The 9,804-nt window shown below is 33.0% G+C and overlaps 4 protein-coding genes across 5 annotated transcripts; 2 read left to right on the forward strand and 2 right to left on the reverse strand.

The window, feature by feature from the left end:
* Window positions 1-22: 22 nt before the first annotated feature.
* Window positions 23-3,486, reverse strand: LOC105210185 (dnaJ homolog subfamily C member 17). Its single transcript, XM_011180986.3, has 3 exons — window positions 3,348-3,486; window positions 1,272-1,454; window positions 23-1,077 (listed from the first exon to the last, which is right to left on the reverse strand). Exon 3 carries the CDS (start codon window positions 964-966, stop codon window positions 76-78), a length of 891 nt encoding a protein of 296 aa, XP_011179288.2. The 5' UTR covers window positions 967-1,077; window positions 1,272-1,454; window positions 3,348-3,486; the 3' UTR covers window positions 23-75.
* On the forward strand, window positions 1,487-2,645 carry LOC105210186 (diphthamide biosynthesis protein 3). The gene is made up of 3 exons (XM_011180987.3): window positions 1,487-2,228; window positions 2,290-2,364; window positions 2,437-2,645. The coding sequence occupies exons 1-3, from the start codon at window positions 2,121-2,123 to the stop codon at window positions 2,512-2,514; spliced, it is 261 nt and encodes an 86-aa protein (XP_011179289.2). The 5' UTR covers window positions 1,487-2,120; the 3' UTR covers window positions 2,515-2,645.
* A 3-nt stretch (window positions 3,487-3,489) lies between the features above and the next one.
* LOC105210187 (arfaptin-2) lies at window positions 3,490-5,216 on the reverse strand. 2 transcript variants are annotated; one of them, XM_054225399.1, is made up of 6 exons: window positions 5,075-5,216; window positions 4,576-4,775; window positions 4,025-4,520; window positions 3,802-3,967; window positions 3,630-3,737; window positions 3,490-3,575 (listed from the first exon to the last, which is right to left on the reverse strand). In XM_054225399.1, the coding sequence occupies exons 2-6, from the start codon at window positions 4,721-4,723 to the stop codon at window positions 3,531-3,533; spliced, it is 963 nt and encodes a 320-aa protein (XP_054081374.1). In that variant the 5' UTR covers window positions 4,724-4,775; window positions 5,075-5,216; the 3' UTR covers window positions 3,490-3,530. The 2 variants fall into 2 exon arrangements, with proteins under 2 accessions (XP_054081374.1, XP_011179291.2); XM_011180989.3 differs by having other exon boundaries at window positions 4,985-5,144.
* Window positions 5,217-5,441: 225 nt separating this feature from the next.
* On the forward strand, window positions 5,442-8,940 carry LOC105210188 (microprocessor complex subunit DGCR8). The gene is made up of 6 exons (XM_011180991.3): window positions 5,442-6,130; window positions 6,381-6,554; window positions 6,615-6,757; window positions 6,981-7,916; window positions 7,992-8,249; window positions 8,317-8,940. The coding sequence occupies exons 1-6, from the start codon at window positions 5,872-5,874 to the stop codon at window positions 8,602-8,604; spliced, it is 2,058 nt and encodes a 685-aa protein (XP_011179293.1). The 5' UTR covers window positions 5,442-5,871; the 3' UTR covers window positions 8,605-8,940.
* The last annotated feature ends 864 nt before the right edge of the window (window positions 8,941-9,804 follow it).

Below are 9,804 nucleotides of genomic sequence, written 5' to 3' on the forward strand. Positions count from 1 at the left end.
ATGTACATATTTCTGTTAAAACTTGAAACTGGAAATAATTTATTACTCTTAATTAATTTTTTTAGACACAGTTCATTATTGCTCTGCTTCATCTTCAGCTTGCATTTGTGCTATCAGCCTTTTACGTTCCTCTGCTTGTCGAAGTTTGCGCATAACCAAATCTTCATAATCTAGCGAAGACCCAACATGTTTATCAACTGCTTTTGCCGTAGGTGGTGTTACCCATTCCAGATGCAGGGGATTTTCTAGACGCCCCTTTTCGTAAGCCAATGCTAACTCGGCAGCTTCAAGATTCTTAAACTCTACAAGTGCACTTCCTTTCTTTTTTGACATCACTAACGCGACAACTTCTCCATATTTTTTTAAAAACGTTTGTAAAATTTCGTGTGTATATCCACCGTCGTCATTATCTTTCTTATCGGACTTCCATTTAATTTTAATCCTATGCGCCGATGAGTCAAACGATTTTTTGGCCTGTGTTTGTTGGTTTTCGGCTATTGTACGCATCAGTTGTTCTCGCATTAAACGTTGTTCCTCTTGCAATAGTTTTGAACCATCACGACGTAACCGTTCAATTTGGTCTTGCAAAACTTCCTCATCGGTTTTGGATACCGTCGCATAGGGTTGCTTACTATGCAATTTGTGTAGCGCATCCCGTTCACGCTGTTCCAAATCTGCTTTCAGTTTTTGTCGTTTACTATCTAACTGTTTGTTCCGTAACTCTGCTGCCTTTTTGGCTTTTAACACTTTGTCATAAGCAGCGCGGGCTGATGCATCGGTGAGTATTTCTAAGGCTTTTGATAACTCGTGGAAAAGTTCGGCAGCCTTGGGATTGTCCGGGTTTTTATCTGGATGGCATTCAAGTGCTTTCTTGCGGTAAGCTTTTCGTATATCCGCCTGTTCAGCTTCAATGTCGATGCCAAGCAGTTCATAAAGGTTAACGTCCCCAAATTTAAGCGCAGACATATTTAATTTACTAATATTTATTTACTTTAATATATATAAAGCTTCTAAATAATCAATCTTGAGTTTGTTTTGATTACTCTTTTTTCTTTAAACGTTTGGAAATTGCTTAGCCTAGGCTTGTTGAAAATATATCAATACATCGATCAATGCAACGATATATGTTGTTATCGATGCAAAATTTCAAGTATCCAAAAGATATAAAACACGACATTTTTTATAAATTGTAGGAAAAAAAATTATAAAAATGAATAGATTTTTATCCTGACTTAGGCTAAATAAATATAAAATAATATATATTTCGATACCTTTGCACTTCCGACATCCCTAACTTAGTCGTATCTGGAAAAAGAAGAGTGCCAAAATTGACAAGTTAGTCCGAGTTCATACACGAATACTATACGCGAATTATCGGCAGATTATCCCTTGGTGCCACCCTTCGCATTCTCACGGGAATATTAATATTCCAATTGTGTTCAACTTTTCACTTTCTGAAAATAAGTATGTGGAAACAATTTAGTGAAGTGTTAGTGTATAATAAGCGCATTATATAAATTGAAAGTTAAGTAATAATCGAAATATCGCCACATAAAATTTGTGAAATTTTCAACTTTAAATGCGAATATCTCGAAAACTATAAGTCTCCTGCGGCAACTATTATATATATCCGTAATCTGAAATCGGGGGATACTATACTAAAGCCGACCCAAGTTCTGCAGCCTTGGGATTGTCCGGGTTTTTATCAGGATGGCATTCATGTGCTTTCTTGCACTAAGCTTTTCGTATGTCAATATCAATTCCAAGCAGTTCGTAAAGGTTTACGTCGCCAAATTTAAGAGCAGGCATATTTTTTAATGTACATAAAGCTTCTAAATTGTGTCCTAAATAATTCCGAGCAAGTTTGTTTTGATTACTTTTTTTTATTCAAACGTTTGCAAAATCCTTTTAAAAGACTTGTTTGATTTAACATGTTTATTGTTGTGCATGTGCAACAAAGAACTGTCATAGTTGTCAAAACGAACAGTGCTAGTAACACAAGTGACAGCAATTCCGTCAACATGCTTTGCTATTGTTATTGCCATTTTCAGCAACGTGAATTTTAGTAGAAATTACTAATGCTTTCTGTGTAATTTATTATGTGAGAATAATAATACAAAATGAGTGTTTATCACGATGAGGTTGAAATCGAAGACATGGAATATGACGAGGAAGAAGAGGTTTATTATTACCCATGTCCGTGTGGTGATCGATTTCAGATAACCAAGGTAACCGCAATGCATATTATTTTAGGAAACATTGGAAATCTTAAGACTTTTTTATTTAAAGGAAGAACTTATGGAGGGCGAAGAAGTGGCCACTTGCCCGAGTTGTTCACTCATTATTAAAGTAATTTATGATGCGGTAAGTAGATCGATACAATGTACAGGAAATAATGTAACGATGAGTAACTTTAAACTTTATTTGTACTTATAGGCCATGTTTGAAGCAGAAGAAGATGAAGAGACTGTGCTCAATGATAAAATGAAAGATATGAAATTAGAAAAGCACTGACAAACCCAAATAACATTAAAAATATAATAAATTTCTTTTGTAAAAAGATTTTTATATTTCTGTAATATATTTATATATATTTTAAATATATGCTGACTAGAGTAAACAATTATGCCTACAGGCTTAGCTTACACATACATATTTTCATAATTTATTTGCAGTAGTAAATTTTTATTCAACTTACGTCTAATATTTAAACATTAATGGAGTTAAGAAATATTAATATTCGTTCAATACTGCAATTACATATGTGTGTATATGGAATATAGGTAGTTCCTTCTGCGTACTTTTACATAAAGTGATTCAAGCAAAATAAATAATTTCTAATCTAAATGTATAAATATTAACAGTTAAATATTTAAAATAACAAAAATTAATTTGTTGTAATAGAAAATAAATGAGACTCTAAAAGAAGAAACATTTTAATTAATTTAATTTTTGAGATTTCATAGTTTATGTATTTGTGTGAGAAATGCTGTTTAACTGATTGTACCGAGTTAATCAAAATATTTTAGTTTCGTAAATTGCGGGTCATCTTTAAAGTTAAAATTGTTCTGAAAACAAGTTTTTAGGGTGTGAATATAATATTCATATTCAAATAGTTCAGGAGAAAACCAGGAACTATCGTATTTGATGCCCTTATAATACTAATATATACTATGAAACGCAACTTTTTCGCTTACATTTCATTTCACTATTGAAATATTATTGATTTACTTTTGTTCTTTCGAATTATTGAAAACACACATAAAAGCATTGAAGAATACACATAGATACTCTTATAAATATGATGTCAATACCAGACCAGTACATATAACTTGTATATACTTTACCTTAACATATATTTACGCGAAAAAGTCTCCTATGATGTCCTGCGAAGATCAGAGCTCTTTTTCTATTTATACTTCGACGAAGAAAGTGTATGCATTTTTATGTATGAGACATTTTCTAACGTAAAGTGCATTTTCTAATGTAATGTAATGTTGGTTGTTTACATGGACGGGGTTTTAATAATACTACTGCTCTAACCAGGATCCAGTCGCGGCATTGGGCGCCTTCAACTTAAAAAAATACAAATAATTATTTTATACATAATTTTAATTTTTTTCACCTACTTTTATGTTAAATTGTTTCATTGTGTTCTCTAGAGCAACCGCATTTCCCGAAAAATATGCAGCTATTGCATTGTGCAGTAAAACCAATTGTTTATGCATCACTTTAATCTAAAATAGAAGGAATGAGTACTTTAGAGTTTGAGTTTATAATCGAATAAAAATAAATACGCACTCTATTTTCGTCCAGAAACTGCATTTTCACAGCGACATCGGCTCGTAACTTTTCATAAAGTTCTTTACGATGGGAAAAGTTCTTTTGTGCTTCTTCTGTCACAGGACTTTGTGGTAATTCAGGTTTTGTATTTTCTAAATCCATACGATAAGCATCGAACTCCACTCTAAACGTTTACAATTCATATTACTAGGTTTTGTTTATGGAAAATGCACTAACATACCTGGCTATTTCATATTGCTTGATTGTGAGTAACGTATCGTCGATGGTTTTATTGCACAATGTATTCACTGATGAAATGAAAAAATTGAGAGCACTCAGCAGCAACTCACCATTTTTGGTTAGATTTCGTTGCGTTTCGGAGTTACATGTAAATTCCTCTTGTAGTTCTGGACTTTTCTGTGCCAAATCAGCAAATGCTTCGGCCAATGCATGTTGCGTTACAACTACATGATGAAAATGTGAGCTGAAAGCTCGCGTCAGACGTAAAATAGATAAATATTTCCGTTGTGTTTCTCGCAATTGTTCAATCTGCGCTTCCAATTCCGAGTCAACGGTGCGTTGGGATTTACCTAACTTTTCTAACATTATCTGTCGAGTACATTTGTAAGTTGATATGCTCCAATTCTTTATACTGTCAATTTTTGAAGCTCCTGTACGCAGAAGACCCGCGTCCATGCCATTCTGTGGACTTGTTTGTGTCATCGGTGTAGCGGGTGCTGAAAAAATTTAAGTGCTATGAAAATGACATAGATTTTATGTAAGGTAATATACCTGAATGATTATGCAGTGGTAGACTATTTGGTGGCATGAAAGGCCGGCCTTCAGTTCCACTATGTATGGCACTACCACTTTCGTTCATCGGCGGTGTGTCTTTCAGCATCTCATGTATGCTACGTTCTGTGTGCAACGAATGTGCCATTTCGTTGCAGTGAATGCGCTTTTCGTGTTTCCAATAAGTTATGTGCAGCAATCTAAAGTATTTATATATATATATATATATCCCGATTATTTGGTGAGTTATTAAATATATAATTATTATTAAAGTTCTATTGGTTGAATGACATCGTCAGTCGGCAATTTGATATGCGATAGAGAAATAAACATGCATCGATTTTAAACACTTGCAATTAGCAAATCTTTTAAAATTCACAACACTTTTTAACTGATATAATTTTATTACCTATTAAACTAGTTTTCACTATGGTGCAAAACCAATTTAGCTGTTTTAACAAAATTTAAATTAACTTATTCATACAAAGAAAATTTTTACCCACGACGCCTGAATTTTTTCCACCGATGACAGAGTAACGAAACTGTCGCTAGGCAGTGTTGCTGTGAATTTTAATTCGAAGAAAACTATTTCCGAACATTTCCCATTTTAAAACAGGAACTTTATTTAATTTTTTTTTATTTGTATATCCAAATCACCTACAGAGTAAAACTACACTTAATATAAATAACTTAATATTTGTTACGTTTGTGTATATATAAAAAATATACAAGAGAGCTGTTTAATTTCAAATTGTTTGTATACAAAAAATTTAGTACTTTACCAACACTGTTACTCATATGATGGAAAAAGATGTGTTGAAGTTTTTGGGATGTATCGATAAAATGTAGCTAACTCCAAAAACAATCTCTAATTTATGTGGTAAATTTGCAGAACAATTTTGCATTTTATTTTCAGTCAAAATATATAAATTGCAGATTATAAAATAAAAATATATTCGATTTGTAAATTAAGCTGTATGAAGTACTTTTGCAGTGGTTTCGTGTTTTTTATATAAATACAAATTTTAAGGCAGAATCCATTGCGAAAGTTTCTTCAGGCAAATTTTAAAACAACGTTGGAAATAAGATACTTTGAAAGCCAGGTGTATTCATTGAGGCTAGTTCTGAAATAACCAATGTGACCAATCCAATTTCTATAAAAAAATATATTTGAAAAAGTTGGATTCCATCAGGTTGGATGTTTTAAAGAGCAGCCTTTAGTCGACAAATAAAAAATCCGTATATACAAATATAACTCTTCACAAGTTAATAACATTTACAAGCTATTAGTTAAGAATGTCTAGCGAAAGTGATAGCTTGCAGCGTTCCTTGTCATCGCCTCCATCGTCGCCACAAGCTGGCAAAAGAATACGGCTTGATGAACAAGCTCTCCATGAGCAGGCGACTGCCATGAAAGAGAAGGGTTTCTCATTAAGCGCCATAGAAGAAATGAAAACCCGTGTTGAGGAGAACAACCAAAACGAAACGTTGGATCAACAATTACGACAATTTCAAGTTTTAGACGAAGTGCAGGGTTCTGGAACTAAAGATTCAGGTAAGTTGAGCACTTCTAGTTGTGAATATTATTTGTTACTTTTATAAAAATACTTTTGCTGTAATAAGATAGTATGAATTTACGAAACTTCTAACATAAACGAAATAAATTTAATTTTGTTTTCACATTAATGCAGTATTAAAAAAAGTAACAAATACTCACAAATCATTGGATAGCGAATTTGTGCTGCTATACTTATAATATAATAACGTCTAATTTTTCATAAGCTAATTTATATTCTCTTTGTCAGACGTTGCAAGTGAAAATGGCGATAAGAATTTTGATCATGGTGATGGATATGAATCCTCCGATTTGGACATAGATGACAATGAAATAGAAAATTTGCTTAACGAGAATTTACCGGACGATTTGAAAGAGCCGAAGAAACCTAAATATGAAGAGCGTTTTAAAACAGTATTAGAAGGTTAGAAGAAAACTTGTTAATTACATTGCAAAATATTAAAAAAAACTTATTTGATTTTAGAGAAAGGACACAATCATTTTGAAGTGTTACCCGAAGGTTGGGTACAAGTGACACACAACAGCGGTATGCCTCTCTTTCTACATAAACAGTCTCGTGTTGTTTCGGCGTCCAGACCATATTTCCTTGGACATGGTAGCGTAAGGGTAAGATCATTAATGCCGTGAATATTTTAATGCCGTAACAATTTAAGTAAATGCAATTTAAAAAATTTAATTAAGAAAACTATAAAGGCAGAATCAGTTCGACCCAGTTGATAACTGGAACTTTAAAGTTGTTGATTCAACACTTTTATAGCCGGTGTAGTATTATTTTAGTTTGGAATATTCGAAATTATTTATTAAATTTTAAATCTCATTTCATTCCCAGAAACACGCTATTCCGTTGGGTGCTATTCCGTGCCTTAACTATAGGCGTGCCATTGAGGAAGAGGAGACGGAAGTTTTGAACCAAAAAACAAGAGAAGAAAACACAGCGATGGAAGAAGAAGAGGTCGCCGAAAACAACACAGATAAAGTTCCTAAATGCCCATTTGCACGTAGTAATGTTAGCACGGATGTAGCTACAGACGCCAGTCAATTCGCGCAAGTTTCCTCTTCTACGAATGGAAAGGAGAGCAACTTAAGTGAACCCACTGTAACACCCACATCAGACACACTTACTGCCCCTACAACAACTTCTGCGAACACAGTTGACTTGGCGGCTAATGTAGCAGCATTAAAGAGTCTAGTGCCACCTGCGAAAATCGTCACCGTCACTGAGAATACGCAAAAAGAGTCGCTTACACCGGAGCAATTGAACAAATACTGCGCAAAATTATTCAAATTTAAAGTGATACGCGTTTTACGTTTTCGTTCGTGGAATGCGCGACGCAAATTCACGAAAAATCGTAAACACATTAAAAATTTGCAACGTCCAACTTTACCGGATGGAACGAAACTAATAAAGTTCCCAATATTGGCGCCAAGTGGCGATACAAATGCAAATGCACGTGGGCGTAAGGAGTGGATTATGAATCCGAATGGAAAGAGTTATGTGTGCATATTGCACGAGTATGTGCAGCATGCCTTGAAAAAGCAACCAACATATGAATTCAAAGAATTAGAGAATGCAGCAACGCCATACTCTGCAACTGTATCGATTAACGATTTGAAATACGGCACTGGCTATGGCACTAGCAAGAAACAGGCGAAATCAGACGCTGCGCGTGAAACATTAGAGATACTCATACCAGAAATGAAGGACAAAATTACCGGCATTAAACAAGATAAAAGTGCGCCGAAAAATAATCACAAAGATTTATCAGTGAGTCTATTTTACATTTCAAATATCTAAAGTAAATATAATATTAATAATATTTTTATGTAACCAAAAAACTAGGTTTTTGACGACATCAAAATTCAAGATCCACGTGTAGCTGAATTTTGTAACAAGACAACTGAGCCATCGCCGCATGCTATACTGTTGACCTGTCTGCAACGGAATTTCGGTCTCGGTGATGTGCAGATAAATTACGAAATCAATCGCACGAAAAATAAGAAAAATGAGTTTACCATGACGGTGGGCAAACACACTGCCAAAGTGTTATGCAAGAATAAACGCGAAGGCAAACAACTGGCTTCACAAGCGATTCTACAGGTTTGTAATTTCCTTTATGCGGTTTAATATTTTTCATAAAATTTAATTTAAATTTTAAATTTGGCAGATTTTACATCCGCATATTAAGACATGGGGTTCACTGTTGCGTCTGTACGGCAACAATTCCATAAAGACGTTCAAAGAGAAAAAGCTGGAAGAACAGGAGATCACGGTATTGCAAAGCAAAGCTGCGATAAATCAGCCAAATTACGCGATTCTGGACAAACTCAAAGAGGAAATGCTAAAATTAGCCGAAAAGAATAAATCAGTTTTTTCAATGGGCACATTTGTGCCACCCTGTGATGTTGATCTACCCTCATCCTCCGGTTCCAATCTCAATAATGTAGAGCTGTAATGTTCACATGTAAATTCTCAGTGGACATTTTGTTATGACTGATTTCAAATATGACTGAAGTAATGAACAATTTAATATTAATGAAAAATTTAATATCAATTAAAAGTAAAGTAAGATCGTTTCTGTATGTATCCAGGCCTAAAAAGTGTTGTGTTGCATTATAACATTCTTTATGTTGATATTTAGACATGCCTTTCCGGATTGTACCAATAAAGTTTACTGAAAGAAAAAATATATAATTATTGATAATTGCTTTGATTTTAAGTGTTCAATTTGCTGCTTTTCTACAGTAATTTAAAAAATAAACACATTAAGGAAATATAATTGAAAAATAAACATTTTTATGTCTTATCTTTTATTTTTTATGACAATATATTTAAATCTAGCATAACAACATAATATTGTGCATAGATAAAATAAAATCCACAACAAAAGCAAATAACAGACCCTCGTAATGATTATAATCAGTTATTTTGTTTTATAAGAAAAGTGAAAGCTTTAGTATAGAGTCTCTGTAAACATATATTGATATATCGAGAAAATGTATATTATTGCAAATGTCTGAAAATAAATAATATATGTATAACAAAAAAAATGTTTGCGTAGAAAACAAACAAAAAAAAAAAAAATAACAATAGTGCATTTTAAATACATATGTATAAGTTAAATTTATATTATTTGTTAAGCTTCAAGCTTTTTAACAAACATTTGAAAGTAATTTAAACGTTTTACATCAAGCCCTCGAATCATTTCTGAAATGACAATTATGTGGAAACGGTATTTGTCGGAGCAGTTCAAAATGGACGATACACCGAGAGTTCAAGAGTTTCTAACAAAAGGGGGAGCTTTTAATGATTATATAAATATTATAATTTTAAACTATTTTTTATTTATTTATGCGACTTAATAAACAATAATATGCATGCTACAAATATTGCTTTCTAAAGTGTTGTAGTTAAATGCAGTACTTTTTATTAAATAAAAATGTTAAGTTAAAAAACACAAAAACAAATCTTTTTTTATTAAAAATGTGTTTCATTTAAGAGAATTTGTCAAACCTTTGAAAGCTACAAGTGCGTGCTATGAGAACATCTGGGCGAAAACAATATCTGAGAGTAAAAGCGCAGCGAAAAATGAAGCGAATGACTCTTTTTGTTTTTACGATTTTTTTATAGTTTTGTTTTGTTAATTTAGTGTGGG

This window comes from Zeugodacus cucurbitae, chromosome 2, assembly GCF_028554725.1.
Source record: "Zeugodacus cucurbitae isolate PBARC_wt_2022May chromosome 2, idZeuCucr1.2, whole genome shotgun sequence".
NCBI lineage: Eukaryota > Metazoa > Arthropoda > Insecta > Diptera > Tephritidae > Zeugodacus > Zeugodacus cucurbitae.

Bases quoted from the DNA above. Each gene is read 5' to 3' on its own strand.
- LOC105210185 (XM_011180986.3), bottom strand. From the start codon at position 966: ATGTCTGCGCTTAAATTTGGGGACGTTAACCTTTATGAACTGCTTGGC.
- LOC105210186 (XM_011180987.3), top strand. From the start codon at position 2,121: ATGAGTGTTTATCACGATGAGGTTGAAATCGAAGACATGGAATATGAC. The intron at 2,229-2,289 runs GTAACCGCAATG...TTTTATTTAAAG, and splicing joins ATCGATTTCAGATAACCAAG to GAAGAACTTATGGAGGGCGA. The intron at 2,365-2,436 runs GTAAGTAGATCG...TTGTACTTATAG, and splicing joins TTAAAGTAATTTATGATGCG to GCCATGTTTGAAGCAGAAGA.
- LOC105210187 (XM_054225399.1), bottom strand. From the start codon at position 4,723: ATGGCACATTCGTTGCACACAGAACGTAGCATACATGAGATGCTGAAA. The intron at 4,521-4,575 runs GTATATTACCTT...AAATTTTTTCAG, and splicing joins ACCACTGCATAATCATTCAG to CACCCGCTACACCGATGACA. The intron at 3,968-4,024 runs GTATGTTAGTGC...GTAAACGTTTAG, and splicing joins AAGCAATATGAAATAGCCAG to AGTGGAGTTCGATGCTTATC.
- LOC105210188 (XM_011180991.3), top strand. From the start codon at position 5,872: ATGTCTAGCGAAAGTGATAGCTTGCAGCGTTCCTTGTCATCGCCTCCA. The intron at 6,555-6,614 runs GTTAGAAGAAAA...ATTTGATTTTAG, and splicing joins TTTTAAAACAGTATTAGAAG to AGAAAGGACACAATCATTTT. The intron at 6,758-6,980 runs GTAAGATCATTA...TTTCATTCCCAG, and splicing joins TTGGACATGGTAGCGTAAGG to AAACACGCTATTCCGTTGGG.